The sequence below is a fragment of the Pongo pygmaeus genome, chromosome 10 (genome assembly GCF_028885625.2).
Source record: "Pongo pygmaeus isolate AG05252 chromosome 10, NHGRI_mPonPyg2-v2.0_pri, whole genome shotgun sequence".
In the NCBI taxonomy this organism is placed as follows: domain Eukaryota; kingdom Metazoa; phylum Chordata; class Mammalia; order Primates; family Hominidae; genus Pongo; species Pongo pygmaeus.
The window spans coordinates 67,786,425-67,813,439 of record NC_072383.2 but is presented as its reverse complement, the minus strand read 5'-3'; the positions used below and the strand labels follow the sequence as shown (position 1 = coordinate 67,813,439).

Sequence of the window (27,015 nt, the reverse complement as noted above, 5' to 3'; positions counted from 1 at the left end):
ACAACTGTTCTTTGTATTTTTTTCCAATCTTCCCTGGCTACAATGCAATTCCTTAGAAGAGACCTGACTCATCCTTTCTGCCTCCCACAAGCCCTCTACAGTGACAGCAAGAGGTCTCTGAGTTGAACGGGTGCTCTTTAAGGCCTATATGAGTCCCTGACCCTGGGACCACACCCCAGCTTACACCCCACCCACATATCCAAGACACTGAGCCACTTAATGTTTTTTAATTTAAGTTGTCATACTTCTGGGAATATTTTCATACTGGGCTCTCCACTCATGTATTCATTTGATAAATATTTCTTGAGTGCCTACTATGTGCTAGTCCCTAGTGATATGAGTGTGAGGAAGGCAGACACAGGGCCGGCTCTCATGGGCCATATATTCTAGTTAATATTCTGAGATAACTGCAAAATAAAGAGAATCTCTTATTTTGCAAGATGGGAGCTACAGAGATTGCAGGTGACCAAACTGCACCTATCAGGGCTGCCATGGATGTGGATACCATTCTCTCTGTCCCACTGAAAGCTGTTTAGTCCAAAGGGTACGTTTCATACATTCGTGTTTTGTGTTTATTGAGTAACCTACTATGTGCTGAGTGCTGTGCAAAGAGCTTTAGCTCCCTTAATCCTAACTTAAATCCCATTGACAATCTTTGTAAATACTGTAATTGTCCCTATTTCCCAGTGTGGTTGAGTAACTTGCCCCAGAGCACTTCTACATATATTTTTACCTGGGTATTTGTGTTTGTCAATACACTAAAGAGCTTGTCAGCTGCATAATACTTTACTTGTTTTTAGTAGAAGAATTTTGAACTCTTTCTGAATCCTTTTAGAATAATTCAACACAGTACAGCATGAGGAGCAGAGAGTAAACTGAGGCAGTGGCACAAGCATCAAGTCAACCTTTAATAGGGTGTCATTTAAGGTCATGGATATCTTCCCCAGGGAAGGGCCACCTTTGGGCCACTGCTGGATCAGAGCGAGCAAGCTGAGTTTTGTAGCTACTTACAAAGTGCTGCTAGAAAGGCTGTATTGCAGCTTCTCCCTTACTGATATTTCTCTGTGATGGAGAGGGTGTCCTTCAAATTAACAAATGATTAACCTTAGCCTTAACTATAAATACTATCCTACTTAATAAATGCTTTCTTTATTCACTAATAAAACCATCACATTTTAACCTTTGCCAGCAAGTGAATACCTATTCTTCCATTTGCATATTTAGTACTAAATATCAAAGGGAAAAGAGGGATTTGAGGATTAACTAAAGTCCCTTTGGGATCTCCTAAAGCCAAAGATAAGGGGGTGGGGGTCAAGGCATGTACATAGATCTGACAGCACAAGGCCATCTGTATGCCGAGGCTACTGACTTTCGCCTGAAGGGGACAACATAAACAAAAACTTGCAGATAATAATTCTGAGATTGATATATTCTGTACTCATTTCTCTAAACTTTGCTTTTAAAAGCCATTTAATATCTACTAGAGGGCTAATATTTAAACACATATAGTACATAAGGATGCAAACTAGGGATTTTCTCAACAAATAAATGAGAAAAAAAATTCTTGACTGATTTCTCTAAAGACTTTTTAAGTAGAAAACATCATTTCCTTTCATTATAAATTTGTCTATTTACCTTGTTGTTTTTTTTATGAACGGCCCTTCTTGGAGAAGATGCACTAATGGCTCTGCTAGATTTGCTTTAAAAGAGAGAGAAAATTGGTTACTATTCAAATACCTCTCCAGGAGATATATGACAAAGGCCCAGGCTGTCACTAACATAGCAATATGACTTTCTTTTGCAATACAGTGATATTTTGAAAACAAAAAGTCATGGCAATTGAGAGTTCCTTTCGTGAAAAGGAACTTTAGTAAATATAACTGAATGAATTAAACATTGTATTTCTCTTTTTCTCAAAACTAAACCCCAGGAAATGTGCAATTACCTTCTTAAGCAATTAAAAAAAAATAACAAACAGTTTTCCCCCTAAGGACCAAACATGGTTTTCTAAATTTAGAAATGACCACTTCTCCTCATTAAAGGAGAAGCCACCCTTATGCTAAAATTTAGCACTTCCTATAACAACTGCTACTAAACAGATGTCTCATGGTTTTTTTCCACTTTTAAAACAGCAACAGGGCCAGGCGTGGTGGCTCACACCTGTAATCCCAGCAATTTGGGAGGCCGAGGTGGGTGGAACACTTGAGGTCAGGAGTTCAAGACCAGCCTGGCCAACATGGTGAAACCCTGTCTCTACTAAAAATACAAAAATTAGCCAGGCATGGTGGCAGGCACCTGTAATCCCAGCTACTCAGGAGGTTGAGGCAGGAGAATCCCTTGAACCTAGGAGAAGGAGGTTGCAGTGAGCCAAGATCACGCCATTGCAGTCCAGCTTGGACAACAACAGCAAAACTTAGGCTCAAAAAAAAAAAAAAAAAAAAAACGGCAACAGAAAAAATAAGAAAGTTATCACATAAGACAATTGTGCTCCAAAATATTCTAAAAGAAAAATGCAGACTTCATTATCAAAAAGTAGCGGTTGCTGTTTGATCAAAAAGACCATTTAGATTGATCTTATTCTGGAAAGAGCTCACTCTCCTTTCCCCAAATTTCTATGGCAATCCTGGCTGCATGTACCTGATTGTGCTTGCTTCACTGGCTGATGACTTCCAACTACTGAGCCGCTTTAGCCGGGCCAGCTTTCTGTTCCATATTTCTAACTCTTCTATTCTTTCCTCAAGGTTGTTAGTTAGTTTGCACAGTTGCTTCACTGCACCTACATTTTCCATAAAGATCTGGTCCTAAAAGGGAAAAATCAAACAGAGTGCATAAATTAACAATTTGAGATCACTACAAAGCTGTCCACAGCCCATTCAAAGACAGCTGGATTATACCGTTGAAAATGGTTACAGACACACACATCTTCAAGTTCATTCAAGATAAATCTGGAGAGGTTTGAAACTGAACACGGTCTTGCTAAACTGCTGGCTGTGTAGTAAACTGCTGCTGTTCAATTTCCAATAAAATGAAAATATGACCTTGTAACTCAAAAATGGAGCTGAAGGACATTGGCAAATCTGGAATTGAAAGATTTATTTTCAATGGCCATTATTCCATATTTAAAATTCTGAGGCAGGAGAATCGCTTGAACCCCAGGAGGCGGAGGTTGCAGTGAGCTGAGATCGTGCCATTGCACTCCAACCTGGGAAACAAGAGTGAAACTCCATCTCAAAAAAAAAAAAAAAAAAAAGAAGAAAAAAGAAAGTCAGAACAGGCTTCTGAATGTTGAATTGTCTGTTCATCACCAAAATTCCTAGAAAATGACTCTAGTTCTCCCTAGTAAAATACGCATCAAATTGCTCATGTGAGGGAAGAAGGAACAAAGACCTGGGCTTTTCTCTGAGTTCTGTCACCTACTAGAAGTGAGACTCCAGACAAAATGCAGTAACTTCTCTGTGCTTCCATTTCTTCATCTATAAATGAGAAGATAATTATTGAGGTGTCAATATCTGCTTCAATATCCAATGAACTATTGTATACTGCTTATATTGTAGCCTAACTAAAAAAAAAAGCAATCTTTTTTTAAAGCACATATTTCTCCCTCTTCACAGAATGTCACTGACACATCAGAAAAAGAAAGGGGAGACCAACAAAACCCAGAGAGTCCAGGCCATCCTCTTCCCCACCCACACACTTCAGTTGTCATATGAACACATATGCCCATTTCTCAGCCATAACCAAAAGCCTGAAAAGCTCTTATTAACTCACATCCCAACCCCATGACCTCTCCTCCTATCTTTCTCTCTGTTTGCAAGTTCAAAATCCCATAGCACTTTCTGAATTGCAGAGAGGCTGGTCCAAGGCTGAGTTCAAGGGCAATAGAGACTGTTTTGTGGTTGAGGGTCAAACTCAGGGCTATGTGCCTTTGAGATTCTTATCATCCAAATTGAAGCTTTGAGGGTTTCGAACACTGTAGAGCAATCACTCAGAAAAAATCAAAAGCTGAACATTCCAGATTCAAGGCTTAGTGTATGCAGTTCAAAGACAGATGTATCTCATGATACACTGGAGAACTCTCTGAAACTCCCAGAGCAGCCACACAGATCTGTTGAGGCCCCCTGAACACCCTGCACTCTCCAGTCTTTGAGACCTCATTCCCATAATTACCTATGATAAAAATGCCTTTCCTCAAGGCCAGTCCAAATCCCATCATACCCAGTATCTCCCCACAGACCACTAGTCAGAGAGCACCCCTCACGCTACAATGTCCTCAAAGCATGTTCAATTCTATCACCTGGCCATTTGCCTTGTATCAGGTGTTACATGTCTGTCTCCCACCTGGATCATGAGTTTGTGGAAGGCAGAATTACGTTGATTTATTTGCATATCTCACCAGCATTTAGCACGTGCCTTTGCCCACAGGAAATGCTCAGTAAGAATGGACACAAGTGAATTGAAAAGTGCTATGAGTTAGCAGCTTAGGGAAGCAGAAAACCTTCGTATTTGGGATGCAAAATGACCAAAAGCTTGATTTCTAAGGCCTATGTTTGCTTTAAGAAAACTTAACAAAAAAAACACAAAAAATCCAACAACAAAGAAATCATACTCGTATCAGCTTCTCAAATGTCATCAGAAAACCCTACATTTTTCCTGAAGTCTTACCATACATCCTTCAAACTCCACCCAAATAACAAATTGATAAAACCATCTGGAGTAGAATTTAGCAATATCTAGCAAAATTACATATATTTTTATTTTGAGCCAGTAAACCCACTTCTAGGAGTCTATCCCACAGACCTCCTGGAGAAAAGTAAGAAATAAAAGAGACCACAATCAAACCAAACGTCCATTAATAGGAGAATTGATAATAAACTGTGGTACACTTGCATAGCAGTATACTATGCAACTGTAAAAAGAAAGGAAGAATATCTCTATATGCTGTTATGGAGCAAAGTCTGTAGTATAAGAAGAATACAAAACATGTCTATATTTCCTTACATTAATAAAACGAAGAATAAACAAAAACCAACTTAAAATTGTTACACATAACGGAAAGGAAGAAACAAGATGGGTGAAATGGATAGAACCCAGATTCTCTGAATATATCCTGTTTTTATAAATTAAACTTTAGAATATATGGGTATTTTATGATTTTTTTTTTTTTTTTTTTTGAGACGGAGTCCCACTCTGTCACCCAGGCTGCAGTGCAGTGGCACGATCTCGGCTCACTGCAAGCTCTGCCTCCTGGGTTCACACCATTCTCCTGCCTCAGCCTCCTGAGTAGCTGAGACTAATGGTGCCCACCACCACGCCCAGCTAATTTTTTGTATTTTTAGTAGAGACAGGGTTTCACTGTGTTGGCCAGGATGGTCTTGATCTCCTGACCTCGTGATCCGCCCTCCTTGGCATCCCAAACTGCTGGGATTACAGGCGTGAGCCACCGCACCTGGCCCATATGTGGGTATTTTAAATATGTATAAAAGATAAACAAAATGTTTAAAAACATCCCCTAGAAACAGAAGGCAAAATAAAACAAATAAGCCTAATTAGGTATTGAGTTTCTGGTTTAAACCTTACAGAGAAAATTGATATTAAGTGACTTCAAAATATAGTATTTTGACTGCCCATTCCCAGAGAGATAGAGCCTAAAGACAAAAAATAAAAATTAAAAAAAAAATCTACCAGCAAGGGAATCTTAAGCTTTTCAATAATCATACTGTTAGTAATAATAGTGATGGATTATACACACATAGACAGCACACATATATATTTGGATAAAACCAATACATAGTTAATAGTGCTATAAACCAAGATTTTTAGCATTTAAGAAAAGAGATATAAACATAAAATTAAAACATTTAGTAAAAGCCTAGCAAATCTAAATTTAAGTTAGAAATATTACTATTAATTTCTGATATATTTTATTTCTTAAAAGAAAAAGGCATTTTCTAGCTACGTTAACTAAAAAGGCCTGGAAGAAAACTTCCCACCTACTAACCATGAAGACTCCTCATTGTAGTCTCTAAATACCATTCCCAGTGAAAGGACTCCGATTTTGGGTACTTTTCCAGATTTGGGGTAAGATATGTCTGAGGCGAACCTGGAACATCTTTCAATATGAGAAAATAAGGAAGCTATCACAGAGTACTGTGGTTGGGTCAAAATGACTCAGGAGCTAACTGAAGAAGTTCTCATTGGCCAAAGATAGAATATTAAAGGGCTAATTACTATGATAGAACAAAGAATCAAATGTGCTTTAAAAGCATCCAAAATCCTATTCAATTTTTAAAAATAGTTTATTATTTACCTTTGGGAGACATTAAGGGCTTAACTCATTTTTTTTAAAATCTTGTAAATAAAAGAATAAAATTTTGTCCTGCCTGTCCTATATAACATCTACGTATTTGAAAGTTCATTTAAAAAGAATTCCAGATAATAAATTCCAGAGAATAAATGAAGAAGAAATGATAGAGTATCACTGTTTTCCAACCCCTAATGAAACAATAGATCTAGGCAATAATCCTCAATGTCTACTAAAACTATTGCATGTATTTGTTTCTTTGTTTTATACATACATATGTAAAAACAATTGGGGAAATTTCAACACCAACTGGATTTGATAATATTAAGAAATTACTGTACAGTTTTAGTTGTGATAATGTCATAGCGGTTCCGGTTTTAAGAGGTCATTTTTCTTTCAGAAAAAAAGTATTGAAAATCTATAATAAAATAGTATGATGTTGGAGGTTGCTTTAAATAATCTAGTTGGTGAGAGAGGGTCATTGGTGAGTAATTTAAATAAAATAAGATTGGACAAGAATTGAAATGAATAACTGGGGAATTTGAGTGAGGCATACATGGGGTTTCATTACTATTCTCTCTAGTTTTTTATACATTTGAAATTTTTCATTAAAAGTGTTTTTTTAAATCACAAAACAAAAACAAAAATCTCCTAACAAAAGCCCTTATAATGTTCTAATCCTGCTACAGGTTTTCCTTTATTCCTAAATTTGTGGTAATAAAAATAAGGCAGAAATTATGAAGATAGAAACAGCATTCTATGATTCTAAATCATGATAAATGTTAAATCATTATTTACTACGTTTACCCTGTAGAGAGCCTTATACTATAATTACAGCTGTATTATTTACAGTGGATCACATGGTCAGCTGATGTCCACCAGCAGCCCAAAACAGATTTCCAGCTGTCCTCTATGACCCCTCCCTGCACCCTGCTCACTGGCAGGCAATCTACCACGCAGGACTGTCAGTTCCGCATCCTAAATCTCCCAAAGCTACCCACTTCTCTCCATCCTCACTGACACTACTGATACTCTTTATTTTCCCTTGGTAACCAGCTTCTTCTTCAAAAAAAAAAATTGCTTAATATGTTAATTTATGATTTAGCTCAAGCCAAAGCAGTCTATGGAAAATTATAATAAAGTCCCTTCTAAACTGCAGGAAGTTCTTTCTGCAGTGTTTTCCTCCACAGGACTTTCAATACTGCCTCATAGGATACAAGCAATGGCTGCAATTGCCTGGTTATTTGTCAATAATGATAAAAGGCCAGGTTTAATTTCTCCAACTCAAATTTGCCAGTACCATATATCTTACAGGTGTCCAATAGGCAAGGAGATAATTCATATGTTTTCCTATTCAAGAGGAAATAAAAGTGGAGAGGAAATTTACTACCACTTTCCTAATTATAATTATGGCTGGCTCTGGCTTTATGGATCCATCCAATAGAAAATTACCGAAAAGTACATTTCCAATACATATTATAGGGGTTGACTCTTACTGAAGTATTTAGAGTTCTGACTTCTGTCCCCCATTGTCACAGTGAATCCAGTATAAATATGTTCAAAACTATAATCTAGAGTTTTTCTGAAAATGTTCTTTTCTATGCAAGTGATTAGGTCTGTATGAGCAGATTTGAACCAAGAACCCATATCACAGATGTCTTAGGAGCTTTTTTCTAAATACACATGTCTGAACCCCATGTAGAATCTTGGATTCATGGGCCAGACCCATTAGCTCACACTTGTAATCCCAGCACTTTGGGAGGCCAGGGTGGGAGGACTGCTTGAGGCCAGGAGTTTGAGACCAGCCTGGGCAACATAGTGAGACCCCAGCTCTACAAAAAAAAAAAAATGTTTTAAAGAAGCTTGGATTCATTAGGGTTGAGGGGCATTTTGAAAAGTCTCCCCATTTGATGCCCATCCTTGACGACTAACCATTTTGTAATTGAACCCAATTAATTACTCTACTTTGTCCAGCTATTAATGGTTTTAAATAGGGTCCACTACCTCAGCTGAAACACAACTTTACAGTTGTGACGTAAAAATGATTAAACCAGCTTGCCACCAAAATTTTCTAATGAGATTGTGAAGCCAAAGTGGCAACTGCTTCAAATAACCTAAGAAACTTTTACTCACTGTTTGAGACTTGCTATGGAGTTAGGGTACATATGGACAGAATGAGCATGTTTTCTAAATGGGCACTAGAGGCAGTCCAGCAAGTGTATTGCACATGAAAACAACAGGAAAGCATTCATGAAATCAGAGCTGTTAGTGAGCTCAGAGAGGGTATCCCTTATCTAAAACTCATATTTCACTACAGCCCTCTTCACGCTTCATGCTCTCACCATATTGAACCATTTGCCATTCACTGAATGTGGCAGGATTCCTCTAGCCTCTGGATCTAGCACATGCTGCTTCCTCTACCTGAATCACCTGTCCTCCCCTGCTCCCACCTTCCTTAAACTTGGTGTCAGATTTACCTGGAGAGTGGGCTCACCTGGACAGGGCTTAAATTTCATCCATAGTTGCCACTCCAGCACAGACTAATAACTCAGTACACATTTGATGATTACATGAATAAATATTCTTACAGGTGGTTCATGGCATGAGGCACTGAGAGGTCACAGTGTTGCTCTCTAGAGAAATGAAGAGAGTACCAGCATCTAGTTTATTCTTTTATCTGAAGTATCTCTCAGAGAAGCAAAAAACAAAACAAAACAGAACAAAAACAGAAACAAAGAAAACACCTAAGGTCCAAATTCCTTTTTCATGTTGGGAAATGTCCATGGAAATGTGAGTGAATTAAATAAACACTAGTGTTTATCATCTAGGGCAATGGGCTGGTGATTCGATGATATCTAACAAACCAGCTTCTACTCAGGTTAGGTCTTGTCCTCTGGGAGGAGATTGGCTCAGGAAACAGATGAAAGCCCTTGAGTTCCCTCTCACCCCACCCCCTCCAGGAAATCTCTGGACTCGGCAGAACACAGCTTGGAAGCTCCTGGGTCCATTGCAGGTCTAAAGATAATGTACCCAAGATATTGGGGCACAGCCAGGCAGAGGAGCTGATTTCTCCTCTCTTTGGAAGCTACAATTCATCCTTTATTTAGTGACACTGAGCAAGGGTAACTTAGCCTGATGGCAAAGCAAGCTTCAAGAAGTTGAAATAGGCCTTTATTTCTTTCCTCATAAGAGAGCATTGCAGACTTGAAAATCTCTCCTTATGGTAAATGATGCATCTGGTGTTGCATGGACTGAGGTTGTATAATAAAACCATGGGAATGAAACAGCTTGTAATCGAGCATTATAAAAATGATTGCCAACGGGAGAAAAACTGTCTGTAGCCAATGGGTGTGTCTGGCAATTGTTTGGGCTTTGAATAAACTCAGCTTTAGATTTTTGTCCAGGAGTTTATTTTGTGGACAGCGTACTGGGCCCTGACATGGATTTAAAAACACAGAATCCTTAAACCAGAAAAGCAGGCTGCTGGGATGGTGTGGAAGCTCAGACTTCCAGGTGGCTTTTCAACAGGCCTCTGGAGGACAGACATCCCTAGCATGCATATTTCTCTTGCAAACAGGACAAATCGTGGACTCATTTCTCTTCTGGTTTACATGGAAAGAGCACAAGATTCATAAAAGTGTTTAAAATTGTGTGCAATGTTGTTGCCCTTTGTTTGCCTTAGAATCCTCATTTAATTTTTGTTATTTTCATTTAAGTGCAATTTTCTGTGGAAAGGGCTTGAGGCCTTTGACTGAGACAAGTTTCCAGTTGAACTAGCAAATGCCATAGTTTGTTGTAATTCTTTGATTTCTTGTCTTACCAAGATGATTAACAAGCTCCTTTTGAAGGCAGTGACTTTGTCTTGTGACTCCCAGGGCCAACTCAGTACCTGACACATGCACCTCAATATTCAATTGATGAACACAATCAGTAGTTCTTTATTAAGCACCTGTGATATGCTAGACACTCACCTGAGTGCAGGGATAAGACAATTAGATAAAGTAGACAGGATCTCTGCCCTTATAGAGAATATTTTCTAGTGGGCGAGATTGACCAATAGCAAGTAAACCACAAATAAATAATACAGTTCAAAGGGGTAATTAGCACTAGGAAGGAAGCTAACAAGGCATCGAAATGGAAAATAATTGTCAGTCTCTTAAGCTGTTACTATAGACTTGGTATATTAATTTTATTTTTATTTTTGAAAGTACCAGGAAAGAATAAAATAATAGAGTCAAGTGAAAAGTTATATTCTTGTCCCGAAAAAGACAAGTTAACTCAATGAAACACTGAATCAAACCATCCACAGAAGGAAAAACCTAATAGCTAACATAAGAAAGAGATGCACAACTTTATTACTAATCAGAGAAAGTTAAATTAAAACAATATGATGCTCCTTTAACTCAATCAGAATTGCAAAATTTAGAAAGTCTGATAATGTCAGGTGTTGAGGATAGAAACAGTAAGCCTCATGCATTGCTGTTATGAATGAGAACTGAGCAACAGTAGGCAGTATTTTATAAAATTAAGTCTGTGTGTATCCTGCACTCCACTCCTTGTATTTGTTCCAGAGACAGCCTCACATCTCATCTCTCTCCTCCCCATTTCCTTATTGATCCTATTCGTTCACTTGACTTGACACTGTGCTTGCCCCATGTTCTCTTCCTACTTTCATCCAATCCTCTCAGCTGTCACAGGTTCTCTTCTTCCTCTACAGGCCCTAACTGGGTGTGTTCCTTAAGGTGTTGCTTTCGGTTCTTTGGTTCTTTTTGTTTCTCATTCCATATAAACTTGAAAGTCCATAGGGCCAAGAAGGTAACAGGTAGCAGTGATGTGAGGGCACATGAAGCCTCACTGGAGGGGCCACTTCCCAGCCCAAGTGCCCAGCCCTTCTGATATTTCAAAGGACCCATAAATCTGATACTTTTATGAAGATCTCCTAATTTTTAAATGTAGGGAACAAATCTGAAATGTTTTAAAACACTATGGGGAAAAAATGTCTGTAACCCAGACCTGGCCACGGGCTTGCAATTGTGACCTATACCCATAACCTTTCCCTCCTTAATTAACATCTTCATCCATGGCTGCAGCTTCCTCTCTACCCTAGCTGCCCTCCCTAGTTCTACACTCACGGTCACCTTCTGGACTTTTTTTTTTTTTTTTTTTTTTTTTATCTGAATGTTCAGTTGACATCTCAAAGCCAATATTGACCTTATCTTTTCCTCAGAAAATCACTTCTCCTTCAGATTTTCTTAAGTTAATAAAACCACTTCTCTTCCTTTCATGGAGATTTTAAAACTCAGGCATTAATATACATGAATTTTTATCAGGGGTATCCACAATGTATCAGATACTGTACTAATCAACACAGCATTGATGAGGCAGATTCTCTGACCTCAGGAGTCTCACAGTCTAGTGAAGGAGAAAGATAATGGAAAGAGAATGGCAATACAATGTGATAAACACTCTAGAAGATGTATACACAGAGGCCTAAGGCAGTACAGAAACAGGATCAACCAAGGCATCACAGAATTCATTAATTCATGTTACCAATATTTGTTGAATTCCTACAGTACTTGAAGTTCTGGGGTAAAAGCCACGATAAAGTGTTGGATAGTTTTAAAACGCATAAATTTCTGCTCTCATACAACTAATAGGAGAGATTGGCAAAAAAAAAAAAAAAAAAAAAAAAAAAGTCAGTGAATAAACAAGATGATTTCAGTTAGGAACAAATACCCTCCAGGCTGCCCTGAACAAGTTTACAGTTTGTTTACAGCACAGGCCCAACTGAGGGGGTGGATAGGGTCTGCAGCAGCCAGGGAGGCACCTTTTTAAAATTAGAGCAAAGGCACTACACATTCTCACAGTGGCCCTGACTCTTAAAAACAAAATGAAACCAAGTGATGCAGGGACTATTTTAGATGGGATGGTTAAGGAAGGCCTTGGCACTGCTCTAAGGTCCAAATGATGAGATCATCTGAAGAGTCTTTAGGGCTGAGAACCACTCAACAGAACAGCTCTGAGGCAGAAACATACTTGGCAGTTTTGAGGAACAGAGAGAGGGAGGGGCTGGGGAAGGGGAGCCGTGGAAGCTACTGGAGAGAGATGGAAGCTAGGCAGCACAGGGAAACGCCAGGCTTTTGAAGGAATATGCAGGAGTTTTCAGTGCTAAGTGTTGGGCAGTAGCAAAGGCTTCCAAGGTAAGGACACAAACACATCATATTCTGAAAGGGCCCAACTTATTTGAGAAAAGGTGAGAAGGTCATTTAGTCTGGCTGCACTGAAGGCATCATGGGATTAAAGGGTTACGGGAGCATTAGGAAATGAGTTAGAAAGAAAAGACTCCATCCAGATTGTGGAGGGGTTATAACAGTCTGTAGCCAGTAAAGGGCCGGTGGGAAAGGGAGATTATATGATCAGAGATTCGTTTTGCTTTGTTTTTAAGGAAGAGAATTTTATTGGTGGCTAGCAGGTCAGTTAGGAGATCATTATAATGGTGTGAGAGAAAAATGGAAAGAATAAAGAGAATAAAGAAGAGAACTGATATACAAAGATATTGCCAAAGGAAGAAAAATAGGACGGAGTGTTTAACTGCATATCATGCACAAGAAAAAGGAAGGTTTGAGAAGCCATCTGTCCTCCCTTGGCCACACTTTCAGTCCCCAAGGTCCATCATGTCTTCTTTTGCTTGCCTCTCAAGTCTTCTCCCTTCTTTTCCACCTGTGAACCTCTGCCCCATCTCCAGCTTTCTTCTCTCCTTCCTCTGAGCTGATGTAGTGCTTTATTTATGCATCCCATAGTATTTCTCACATTATTACTTAGAGCTTTATTACTTGTGTACCTGTCTTATCATCCCCCTCTTAGACAATAAGCAACTTGGAGACAGGAACTAAGGGTTACTTATCATTGCATCATTCAAATAGACAATTCCTGGTACATTATGATTAAAAAAAATAGAATCAATGAGTAAAAAGTACCCACATACTAAGCCACAGTAGGGTGGTGTACAGCATGCAATCAAGAATTGTCCAAGGAATAATTTTTCACAAGACACACCTCACCTTTAAACAGGTTCAGTTGTGAATTACTTTAAGGCAGTACTTATATTTACTGGGTATGTTTTTCTTACACCAGGCACATCTAATAATAATGCTCAAAAAATGTGATCACCTGCCCCGAAAGAATCACAGAAACAAATAAAGTTGCCAAATAAAGAGGTAGATGAACAAGCAGAAAAGGCCAAGCTGCCACCGGTCTAATGCAGGGTTAGGCCAGGTGTCTACAGCCTACAGGTCCCCTTGCTTTCAGTGTCACTCCCAATCCCTCTCACTCCACCTCCTGCCACTGGGCCTTCACTGGGGCACAGGGACACCATGGGGAATATATGAGAAGACGCAAATTACCCCAGATAAGTAGTTTATTTTGTAAGGTCATCTCTCCTGAGAAGGGAGAAAGAAAAGCTGCTTGTACCCACTTTGACAAAGATCACCCACTTTGGTTGCTTGCATAGACAGTCTATAAAGATCCAGTCACTCTTTTTTCCTATTTTGGCATCAGGTTGTGAGGTACTGCAGAAGTGACATAGCAATCATGGAGAGCAATATTTCAACATTTTCATAAGTGTTTCTAATTTGCATTTGAACTTCAATGAAAATTTCTTTACAAAAAAGGATCAGGTGGTGGGACAGAAATGGAGTGAAGAACGGAGAGGCTGTACCTTCATATGACCTCCTCCACTTATTAAAGCATATGAAGCCCAGGACGTCCTGGCAAAGTTCCTTAAAACAAGCAGCCCTGGAGGTGGCAACCAAAGCCACACTGCCCACATGAATAGGTAGAAGTCCAGGAAAGCAAGAGGTTCGCCGTACATCCTTCTTGTTTAACAATTAACAAAGAACATGGGACAAGAGGAGCCACTTTACCTGTATTCTTAACAAGAAAGAAAAAGGAGATGCTCTGTGAGGCTTTTATAAGGTAGGCAGGGATAGCCCACCGTGTTGAGGGTTAAACTAGCAAACAAAGTCTATCTTCAGAAGTGAGGCACAGCACACTGCCGGGCTTCTCCTGCATCATCAGAGTGGGGAGATGTTCACTTGCTTGTGGTGTTACAGATTCTGTAAGTGAGTGTGGCCTTAGTGATGTCTCCATAGATTGCATCACTCCAGGGCCCTGTTTTTAAGAGAATCACAACATTTCCATCCCGGACTCCTGTGAGTTTTACCAATTTATAAACTGAGTGCTGCCTTGGCATGGTTTTCTCCTCAGGTGACACATGAATGAGGCTGGCTGCCTGGAACAGGAATGCTACCCCCTACCTCTCGAGACCTCTGAGTTTGCCTTCCTAGGAATGAGCTTAGGTTGTAGCCTCTCCTGGAAGAAGGAGGATGGACCTTGGAACTCCTGATAGAAAGAGAAGATTCTGTCTCAACTATTCCCAATCAACTCAACTAGGGAATGGGAAAATACTGGAAACGAGGGAGAGAACTAATTATTTGGCTGCCACGGGAAGACATTACCTACACATTGCCACTCAGGAACACTTCTTTTTGAGTGTTCTAGTGGAGGGCCACATCCAGAAGTTATATAGCTGCTTCCAGAAGGTAACCCCCTAAGCCCCCACCTTGGCAGCCTGGTGACATACTCCCAAGGCTGTACCCTGGGACTAATAGCTGTGTTTATACTCCTTTCCTTTCATGACAGAAAGCTTATGAAAAAAACCTTTAATTTTATTTTAATAATAAAATACTAAAGTTTTCTAATAATTTACTTCAAAAAAAGGACCTCTAAATAGGCCCTAGAAATAATAAAACAGGCCCTATTTTATTTTTTAAGTAATTTATTGGGAAACTTCAGTATTTTATTGTTAAAAATAAATTTCTCAGCAAAGTAGCAGGATACAAAGTCAACACAAAAATTCGGTGCATTTCTGTACAATAACAGTAAGCAATCTGAAAAGAAAACTAGGAAAAAATATCCCATTTACAATCACATCAAAAAGAATAAGACTTGTGAATTAACTAACCAACATGGTAAAAGATTTGTACAATAAAAACTATAAAACATTGCTGAAAGAAATTAAAGAAAGCATAAATAAACAGAAATACATCCCATGTTCAGGGATTAGAAGACTTAATATTGTTACAATGTCAACACTACCCAACGTGATCTACAAATTCAATGCAATCCCTATCAAAATCCCAACGTTGTCTTTTGCAGAAATAGAAAGATCCATTCTAAAATTCACATGGGATCTTAAGAGAGCCTGAAAATAGACAAGGAAATCCCCAAAAACAAGAACAAAGCCGTATGACTCACACTTCCTGATTTCAAAACTTACTACAGAGTTAGAGTAATCAAAACAGTGTGGTACTGGCATAAAGACAGACATACAGACAAATGGAATATAATAAACAGCACAGAAATAAACTCTCACATATGTGGTTAAATGATTTTAGACAAGGATGCCAAGACCATTCAATGGGAAAAGGACAGTCTTTTCAACAAATGGTGCCAGGAAAACTGGATACCCATACAAAAGATGAAGCTGGACTCTTACCTAACACAAATATTAACTCAAAATGGATCAAAAACATGAATGTAAAACCTAAAATTATAAAACTCTCAAAAGAAAACAAAGGGCACAATCTTTACAATATTGGATTTGGCAATGATTTCCTGGATAGAACACCATTGGCATAGGCAACAAAAGGGAAAATAGATAAATTGGATATCATTAAAATTTAAAACTTTTGTACATAAAGACACTATCAAGAAAGTGAAAAGACAACCCATAGAATGGGAGAAAATATTTGCAAATTATATATCTCATAAGGGATTAATATCCAGAATATATAGAGAATTCCTGAAACCTAACGACAGTAAACAACTCAAGTCAAAAATGGGCAAAGGACTTGAATTGACATTTTTCCAAAGAAGATATACACATGAACAATAAGCACATGGAAAGATGCGCAACATCACTAATCATTACGGAAATGTTAATCAAAACTAGAATGAGACATCACCTCACACCCATTTGGATGGCTACTGTTTGAAAAAAGAAAAAAAAATTACAAGCATTGGTGAGGACATGGACAAACTGGAATCTTTGGGAACTGTTGGTGGGAATGTAAAATGATATCATCACATGGGAAATAGTATAGTGGTTCCTCAAAAAATTAAAAATAGAATTGCCATATGATCCAGCAGTTCCACTTCTGGGTAAATATTCCCCCCAAATTGAAAATAGAATATTGAAGAGACATTTGAATACTCACAATCATAGCAGTATTATTCACAATACCTAAAACATGGAAGCAACCCAAGAGTTCATCAACATAGGAATGGATACACAAAATGTGAATAAAGGTGAAAATTATTCAGTCTTAAAGGAAATTTTGATACACACTGCAACATAGATGAACCTCGAGGACATTAAGCTAAGTGAAATAAGCCAGCCACAAAAAAAGAAAGAAATGCTCTATGATTCTGCTTATATGTAGTCAGAATCATAGAAACAGACAATAGAATTGTGGTTGCCAGGGCTAGGGAAAGTGGATAATGGGGAGTTATTGTTTTACAGGTACAGAGTTTTTGTTTTACAAAATGAAAAAGAGTTCTGGAGATGGATGGTGGTGATGGTTGCATAACATGATGAACGTATCAAACATCAATGACCTGTATGCTTAAAAATGGTTAAGATAATACATGTTACATTTCGTGTATTTTACCACAATAAAAAACCTGGGAAATAAATATATAAATAAATGTTTCATGATATACCTCTCAAGTGAAATGATAGCCTAGGTCTGGGAGAGAGACTGAAGAATTGCTTCTATCGAAGATATGTTCTTGGGAAGCAGGAGGCAGTAAGTCCACTTCTGCCACCCTGCTCTTGCAGCCCTGGGCTGAGCAGGCCTCCCAGACCATGTCATCTAAGAGTTTGTGGTACAGGGGCTGGTAGGTGGAAGATGGTGGCGGTGCCTAACATGAAAAGGCATCCTCTGCTTTGCTGCTCCAAGTGTGGCTTCTGACCAGCCAGGTTGGCAAGATTGGCATTACCTGGAGGCTGGTTGGAATTGCAGGATCTCTGGCCTCACTCCATTCTTGCAGAATCAGAATCCACATTTTAATAAGATTCCCAGTGATGCATGTGCACTTTGAAGTTCAGGGAGCATTACCTCCATTAACTGACAAATTATAAATTAGTCTCCACTCAAGCATCTCTCCCCATGACTACAAAACCCTTATATCAATTGGTCTTTCCTCTCAGCATCAAATATAATAATGCAGTATAAAACAAATCAGCATCAGAGTGCATTTGCAAACCTTGCAAAAATGCAGGATTTCATAGAATCAATAGATGTGGTATTAGGGAACTCCTCAAATCATACACACAGCATCGACAAGCAAGGAACTGGCAGATTTAGACCCATTACCAAATGAAGAGGAGCTAATGAACAGGCATGATGGCATTCCTTCAAAAGAGAATGATTTGAATATCAAAGAATTAAGAGAGGCCCTTGGGGAAAAAATGATCAGGCCCATGAATATCTTCATAAAAATGACCCACTTTATGATTATACTGTAAAAGTCAAACACAGTTTTATCAAAAAAACTATGCTCAAAAAATTCAACACTTCACTTAATCTTTAATCATTCTAAGAAGAAACACATTGTGTAATTATAATTTAAGTCGCATTACCTAAAATATAATGCATTTTTCATAAGTTTATTACCATTTTAAAAGATGAAGTCTAATTAAAACTTTTTTGTCAGTATTTATCATGATGTTTGGCCCTTGTTTAAAGCGCATTCACGCTAAGTGGACTTTCCTAGTGCCAGTTAAGATCTGCTGAACTCAAATTCTTACTATTGCATATGCATTTTTCTTTTTATCATATGGAACTTCTTTTTGGTGCTTATGATCAATTTAAATATCAATTATAAGATAGTTGATACCTACTCACTCCACAACTCAGTGAAGAATTATTTTAATGTCCCACTTCCTGGTTGGATGTTTCAGCCCATTGTGCTATCACAGAAGGGGGTTTATCCCTAGACTGATAGCTTATAGTAGCTGATATCTTTTCAATGATTACCTTATCCACCATGAGGAAGTTCTCCAAGGTCTCTCCGTTTCCGCAGGTGACATCACCAACCTCTCTTACTGCTCTGGGCAGGATTTCTTGCACCTCCTGGGCAATCATTCCTGTATACAAAACACTCCACAGGTTTAATCTTCAAAGAAAGACCTTTCTGGAGAAAATCCTCACTAAGCTTTTGCTTTGATCTACAATGCATTTGCAGCAAAGAAGGAATTTTGAGCCAAGAACCACTATAGGATTAAAAGTGGGAGTGTTTTCTGTTTTTTCTTTTTTTTTTTTTTGAGACTCTGGGCCAACAGGGGGAGGTAAGTGCCTTAAAATCCCTGTCCATAGAAGAAAAGGTGGGGCGTTAGCTTGATTTCCTTTCTTTTCCTATAGGAAGCCTTTGCCCCTAAAATATTCCTTCCTTCTTTAGGCTTCCTGGATTGGAGTATAAACATCACTTTGCTTACCCCCTCTCTTATCTAGATCCACTTACCCTGCCACCTTCTCCCTCCACCTCCCAACTGCCCAATGCCGTTCCTCACATAGGTTGAGCCATCATCTGTCCCTGAACCCTCAGCCCATGAGCAAAAGGACTCCTGTGCAAAGAAACTATATATTCAACCTACTCCACCAGTACCTTGGAGTGGAAGAGTGGAGGTGTTGAGTAAAATTTTTTAACCTTTCCTGTTCTAGTGACTATGAGTTTCACAGAGAACAAGTTAGATCAACATAGTGTTGTCAAATGCCATAGCACATAACCTCAAAATAAAGAGGTAATTAAAATTTTAATAGTTGGCAATACAAAATTAAAAGAGGAATTTGTGTGTGTACCTGTTTGATGGGCAGTGTTTATTCCCATTGCAGATGCAAATTCAGGTTTGTAGTCATATTCGACAATTCTCATTTGGGCTATTCTTTTCAGCTGTTCATTTGTGTCAACCTAATTTAATTAAAGAAAAGCAGATTTTACTCGCATAGATATTTGCTATTCAAATTAATGCCCAGAGTGACCCAGAGACATCACTGAATTGCTTTTGGACATTTTGCTGGAGATACTTTCTTGAAGTGGATTCCAAGCCAGGATTACCCAACTTCTGGCCCTTCAGGACCCAGCCACCCTCCTTCCCCTGGACATGCCTCCCCCACATCACCCCGGCCAGCAGGGCATCCTCTACGTGCAATCACTGCTCTCACATCATTAAAGCCTGTCCCAACTGTCACTATGGGGTCCCAGCAAAATGATAACAATCAAGACAGTACAGTGAACTTTCCCTAAAGCTAAATGGGTTTGATCCAAAGGATTCCTCTTTAAATTGAGAGATTTTGTAAATGATAGTAATAGCAGAATCTTTTTTTTTAATATCTTTATCCAAAAAAAAAGGTGGTAGCCCTTTGTGGGTACCCTAAATTTTCTTTTGGAACATAATAGAAGTACAAATAAATACAAGTATTTATTGAGTAGCTATTGAGGCAATTAAAAGTAAACTGCCTGGGCATTCATCCATGTGGTAGAGGAACCAAAAACACTTTCTTCTTGTTGTTGCTTTAAGAAAACCACTGTCATGGCCCCAGCTCCTCCCTTGACACGCTCCCTGAGGTGGCAGTAGAGCCCTTCCACCATCGTTTAGGATTCTCAGCCCTTCACTAGTTGGACTGGTTGTGAAAGATGGTAGCTTGGTGCTTAATTGGCTAAACGGATTAGCTTTATTTCAGGAAGTTATTCCAGAGTATAATTCTGAGCTTACTGCCATCATTCATTCTTTGTTTTATTCGACTAACATTTACCAATCACCTTCAACATATCATGCACTACTAAGTGTTGGGACTTAAAAAGTAATTGCCTTGAGCTGGAGGCCATTATCCTTAGCAAACCAGCACAGGAACAGAACACCAAATACTGCATGTTCTCACTTATAACTGAGAGCTAAATGATGAGAACACCTGGACACATAGAGGGGAGCAACATACACTGGGGCCTTTTGAAGGTGGAGGGTGGAGGGTGGGAGGAGGGAGAGGATCAGGAAAAACAGCTGATGGGTACTAGGCTTAATACCTGGGTGATGAAACAATCTGTATAACAGACCCCCATGACATAAGTTTACCTATGGAACAAACCTGCACTTGTACCCCTGAACTTAAAATAAAAGTTTTAAAAAAATTGCCTTTTAAAAGTCTGTGGTCTAGACAGGAAGACCCAGCTGATATATACATACATAATCATATATGATTATATTACAATGTGAGAAACACAGTACAATGATGGAATTATGCACAGAGAATCATTACAGCTCTGAGGAGTTGTTGAAAATATTCTCAGGGACATGTAAAGGAAGGCTTCCTAGCGATGATGAAGCCCAACCGAGATCTTGGCTTACTCCAGTTCCTCAGACAAACTCTGCTCCTTTCACTTTCCAGCCTTTGTTCATGCTGTTTTCCTAGACTCAAAAGCTCTTCCTTCCCATTCCCCTGCCTTCCCCTTCACCAATGTAAGCATTGTTCCTCAGAGAAGGATCTCTTGACCTCCAAGTCTAGGCAAAGTTCCTCTGCTTTATGTGCTCATAGCACCAGTTCTCCTTCATAGCATGAGTCACAATTACAAGACAACTAATTGTGTCAACTTCATTCTTTGTCTTCTCCTATATCACATATACCCCGTGAGAGTGAGGACATGTTTAAGGTCATGGTTCATCAACATATCACCAGTTTCTAGTACAATTCCTTGCATGTTGTAGGTGCTCAACTAATAATTGTTAAATACATTAATAACTTTAAGCGTTAGGGAAAGATGTAAGATAGGAAGGGAGAGGGAAGGATGAGACTAAGACAGGAATGCTAGCCAGAGAGAACACCATGAACCAAGGCCCGAGACAGCAAATGCCCTGAATGACATCTGCAGAACAAAGGCAGAATTTGGCATTACTGGACTAGAATGGTTAAGGCCAGAGCAGGGAGGGCCTTGCAGGTCATACTTGGAAGGAACAGTCACAAACTCATATAGCCCTGTGCATATATCTATCACTGTGAGCGCCTTCACTCAGTCAACAAGTATTTATTGAGTAGCTACTATGCGCCAGATGATCTCCTAAGCACTGGAGATTCAGTGAGTGTTTCTCATTTGGAGCTTAAATTTTAATAAAAATTTCATTCTGGAGTCTTATTTATCTCAGGACCTGCACAGTACCGAGCAAAGTGTCTGACACGTAATAGGCACCTAAAATTTTTGATGGAAAAAAGAAGGAATAAAAGAACAAAGGTATTAAAATGGCAAGACAATCCCTGACATGAAAAGAATTGAAGAGAGAGGGTCAGTCAGGAGCCAGCCTGGACTGGCCTTGCACTGCCTAGGCCCTACCCAGTCCCTCAGCCGTAGGCCCTACCCAGTTCCTCAGCCGTAGGCCCCTGGGAGTCCTATGCCCACTTCCTATTTTCCCCTTTGTTCCTGCCCCACCTGCAGGGCCCCAGCTAAAGAAGGAAGCAGAGGCAGTGTTGGTTCCTTTGTTGCAGATGAAAAGCAGAGGAGAAAGTACCCTCATGTAGGCTGTCCAGGCTACAGAGAGGGAAATGGTCCCTGCTTTCTAAACTGGATCCTTGATTCCCCAAGACATACTGCTAGACATAGCATTAGGTTCTCTGGTACTACTATCATCCTCTAGACAGATTTTCAGCCAAGAAAAATTTTGAGGGTTACTTGAAGACCTAAACATTTTATATGACAATGTTCCTCAAACAAAATGCTTTTCTAATTTCTGGACTTATAGTCTTCCCAAAGCTAAATATAAACAGTAGCCTGTATTGCATGATCCCTATGTATACACTTGGCCTAGGGAAAACACTTGAGGCAAAGGGTGTGCCTTCTTTGAATCCTCCCCAGGAACCCTACCCAGGCCAGCACTTACTGCTGTGCCTTGCTCTTCAATGCCTGTTGAGTAAGAAACTGAAAACTGAATTTGGGTGTCTGCTTTGACCTTGCCCACAGAAGTTTTGGAAAGTTTTGACCATGAATGCAAATAGCCATCAGCATCATGCTGCCTCACACCCAAGGTTTCTATAATATATCATTAGCTCAAGAATTGCATCACAGACAACACCTTCCAGTCCGTGGGACTCAGTCTGTTCAGGGAAGGCTATCTGTCATCTGGTGATGGCCCACAGCCCAGCTGCAGTCTGGACTAGGAGCAGCTTAAATGACACCTGCTCACCCTGAGCAAAGAAACTTCTGCATTTGGCTCCTGGCCCTGAGGGAGACTTTGCATGTTTGACTTTCTTGAGCTTTTTTCATGTCTACTTTTGTCTTCCACTAGCACATGGGTAGTGTGGTTAGGAGAAAATTAAAACAACCTTTGAGCATTTCATCTTAACAATTCCCTTCTCTGGCTTGAATTTTTGAATATCTTGCTACCTTTTTTCAGCCTTCACCACAGAATTTGACTGATGCATTCAACTCTCAACTTCCTCATGTTTTTGGGCATTGACATTGAGGTTCTTCATGTGCCTTTAGTGTTCAGCGTGTCCTTTCCCCCCTAGTTTTGCTCAGTTTCCACTGTCAGAGCTGCATGTCCTTCCACAGTCTGCAGTCGCATCAGTAGTCACGATGCCAATGGCTGGGCAAGTTAAGCTGCTCCTCTGCCCAGGACCTCAGTTGCAGAGGTTTCGGTCATATCTGCGTCATCTTCTCCATGTCTTAGATCTGTGTCCCTGTGAGCATCAGAGATCTCCCCCACCAGGGCTTTGTAGATAATCATGTTCTTAATATCCACAAAGCAATCTGTGTTTCCTGAGTGAGGAAACACATAGGGCAAAGCAGCAGCCTATATCCATTTTCCCCAATTGTAGTATTAGGTAACATATTTGACCACTACATTTTGTAGCAGCTCATCCATTCAGAAGCCAGCTGTGGTTAGAACGCACTCTTAAAGAATAAGAAATTGCTTCCAGTCCTATGCATGCCATCAAATTGACCAAGGGTCAGATCCCCTGAGTATTTGAAAGAAAGGCTCTCTTTTTAAAAGTTGCAAAAACTAAGTCAGGAAGAGGTAAAGATGAAATTCACACATCTGTCATCAGCATCATCAACATTACCATCATCTCCCTCATCTCTGTAATAAACAGTGGATTGGGACAGACAAGATTTCTAGGAATATATATCTCAAAAATGTGCACAGATTTATTAAAACAAATCTATTAATATGAAATCATTTAATAAATATATTACGTGTAATTTTTATTTTGTATAAATAGAAAATAATTTCTATTTGCTTAGACCTGTCTAGCTAAAAAATACCTTACATATATGAGTTTAGAAAAATCTCTTAACCTGGGTAAAATGGATATGAGCATTTCCTGTTCACGGACAACAAAACAGAGTCACAGATCGCCTCTGGGCCAAAGTTCCTGGGCTGGTGGTTGCCAGAGTCAGCACTAAACTCTTAGACTTCTAACCACGGACCAGGATTTTCTTTATTCTATCATGCTGCCATGAGCAGGAAGGGGATACAGAAATTTCACATTTAGAGCCTGGATTGAAGTGACATTTCATTTATATGGAGAAGGCTTTTTAGAAGGGATGTGAGAAGTTCTCCGGAAGCTTGTTATTTTAAGACAATGTATTTTCTTCAAACCAAGAAGCAATATTTGAAGACTTTTGGTAAACGAAGTTCTGTGTTAAGCCTGGTGGTAGCAGGAAGGGTTGTACAGGACTTTTCTCACTTGTTATATTCAATTTACATTTTAATAAGACTTGGTAGTGAATTGTATAGCCAATTGTAAGGATAAATTTGAGTTGGTGTGACCTGAAATGCAGACAGATGATCTCTCTCCAAAGTTCAAAGGCACAATATCTAGGACCGACATCTGGAAATGTATGTAAGAACTCTCTACCTCTGCATTCCCATCTGGCTAGTAGGTCATAGCTCTTCTAATATGAACCGCAGCTTCACAATCAGTATAAAAGTCTACAATTACAACCATTCTTTGGAATCCTCTAAGAAAAGGAGGACATTCCTTGGCTGGTTTAGGAAAACCAGTGCAGATTTGCACTGAGAAAGGAATGCAGTTTGGAAGAGGGGCTAATAGTGAACAGATTAGGACTTCTATTAGCTAAAAAGGAATAAGGAAAGGAGAGAAAAGGAACTTTAAAACACAGCTTCACAAATGCTGTCAAGAGAAGTAGTATGAGTGAGATGATGGGGAAGTGGTAGAAGCAATGAATGGGAAATAATTAAATGGCAGAAAAGTTGGAATGAGGTGTTAGTAGCTGGCTAATGGATTGGAAGCTTAATCCTCATCCTTATGGTCTACATAGCAGTTGTAGCTTTCCAAGATGATTCAGTTCAACTGGTTAAAAAATAAAAAAGAGCCAAGGGTGTCAGGCAGGCAGGCAGGCACTATTTTCATCTTATAGCTGAAGACACTGAGTTCAAGGAGATTAAGCATTTTATCCAGGGTCATGTAACTGGGGAGAGCTCAAAGCGGAGGAGCCATCTCCTGACATCTAGGCCTGACTTCTGGTTTCCTCTAGGTAACTGCCTCTCCATGGAGAAAACAGGTCTTCACCCGGAACTCTTGGCGATGAACTGACCAAGTAAGGGATGAGGAGGAGGAGCTTCTCAAGAGTCCCTAGAGAAAGAGGATGCCTGGGGAAGATAATGGCCAGTAGGGTTGGTGCCAGGGACTCTAGAAGGAAGAGGCTGGAGACATCCAAGGGAAATATGATCAGGAACTGGACTGAGACACTGCTTGGAAGATGAGTGGGGAGACAGAAAGCAAAAGGCAAGCTCTGGAAGCTGACAAAGTGTGGAAGGAAGGACAATGGCCTGTGGAAAATAACTGAGACTTGCTGCCTGTGAAGCCAATGACATGCTGTCTTTGCCCACTGCTCCTGTCTGGTAAATCCATTCTCTCAGGGAGGAACTGTTTTACAATTTCAGCAGAGATGCCCAGCAGCTCAGTCATCATTTTTAAGCAGTGTGTTCATCTCACACCAGTGGGTGACATGTAAAGATGTGCGGTACAAGGTGTGTCAGAGGCCAGGAACACCCAGCACACCTGACTGGGGTGTCAGAGGAGGGGCCCAGGGCCTGACTCTGTGCTCACCTCCTGGATATTCTGCTTTGCCCGGCTGTCAGAGGGATGCATGATGGCCCCCATCACTTTCATGTTACCACAGACAACCAGGGCTTCGTCCGGCGCATCTGTGTTGATTCCTACTCGACCGTGACAGACAACAGATTCTGGAACTTGTCCTCGCTGCCACAATGCATCACTGTCATTTTCAAACTGCCCAGGGTTAGAGGCCTGGAAAAATACATAAATATATTACAATTAAAGTTACAGTAGCAGGAATAGATGATCATGTTAGTGTTCAGAGCAAAGGCAAACTGAACATTATTTAAGTCTTTCACAAGAGAATCCTGTATTGAATGGGACATTCTGACATATCCAAGTAATTCTGGGGCCCAGGAGAGCCAGGGAGGCTTCCCTAACCACTCTGCCTCCCCACTAGCAGGAGCTCTGTATACCCTGATTTGAAACATCCAATCTCTATTGCATCTATCTGGAATTAAGAATGTGATCAGTTATACTAGGTGGATGATAAAGAAGAAAACTAAAAATGGCTATCTTTTCAGGAATAGTCATCATCATCATGATTTAAACTCAGAACATTACATCAGAAAATATTACAGGTGTACTGAAGTCAGATAAATAAAAATACCTTGCATTTAGCTAACCCTATTATAGTTTCAAAATGCTTTTATATTTATGATTTCATACACAAGTGACAAGCAAATAATAATACAAATATATTTAATATACATCAACTATTCCCTAAACACAGAGGATACTGAAGGAAGAATAATAACAGCTACATTTGTTGTGCGATAATTCACAGTGCAATTATATGAGATATGTACTATTGTCCTCATTTTATTGATACTGACACTCTGAAAAGATAAATAAATTGCCCAAAGCCACAAAGCTAATAAGTTCTGGAGCTGGAACTACAAGTCCTCTGATTATTAAATAATGATTTGCCTATTTCATGGCATTGCTTAGAAGTAGTCCTGGCAATCTTCAAAGAAAATCCAAGTGAAACCATTGGACTAGACAAAGTTCTGGAGATTTTACTCTTAAATAAAATTCTTCATCAAAGAATGTTCCACTGCACTGCTTTCCTTCCTGCTTCCCTGTAGCCACTGAATATATTCCCAAATATTTTAAAGTAAGCATCTCTAAATCCCTCAAAATCCTCACAACAAAATTAATTTGTTTTTAAAATTATGATGTATTTTTATGATTGAGGCAGGCTGTCACAACTTTAGACAAACAGTTGTGATCCTGATTATCTAAAAAGTCAGTACTAATACTTGACTTTTTACCTTTCTGGTGGTATATGATACATTGCAGGCTCAGCACCTGAATATGCATAGATTTTCTCTGAAGACTACTCAGGAAACCAATAACAATGGTTTCCTCAACGATGGAGCCTGGGAGATGGAGAAACAGTGGTAGGAGGGAGATTCACCTTTCACTATATACTCTCTTGGTATTGTTTGAGTGTTTTTGTCATATGCATTTGTTACAATTTTAAAAATAATTAAAAGAAACCACAAAGTTTATTTCTTA

General features: G+C 39.4%; 1 protein-coding gene across 1 annotated transcript in view; it reads right to left on the bottom strand.

Annotated features, from left to right (window-relative positions):
- Positions 1 to 27,015, bottom strand: part of MYRFL (myelin regulatory factor like) — a 121,999-nt gene that overhangs the window by 23,293 nt on the left and 71,691 nt on the right. The window contains exons 11-15 of the mRNA XM_054445027.1: positions 25,486 to 25,686; positions 19,225 to 19,333; positions 18,403 to 18,512; positions 2,638 to 2,801; positions 1,636 to 1,699 (exon numbers count right to left, since the gene is read on the bottom strand). Coding sequence (XP_054301002.1) covers positions 1,636 to 1,699; positions 2,638 to 2,801; positions 18,403 to 18,512; positions 19,225 to 19,333; positions 25,486 to 25,686 — 648 coding nt within the window. The remainder of the gene's footprint in view (positions 1 to 1,635; positions 1,700 to 2,637; positions 2,802 to 18,402; positions 18,513 to 19,224; positions 19,334 to 25,485; positions 25,687 to 27,015) is intronic.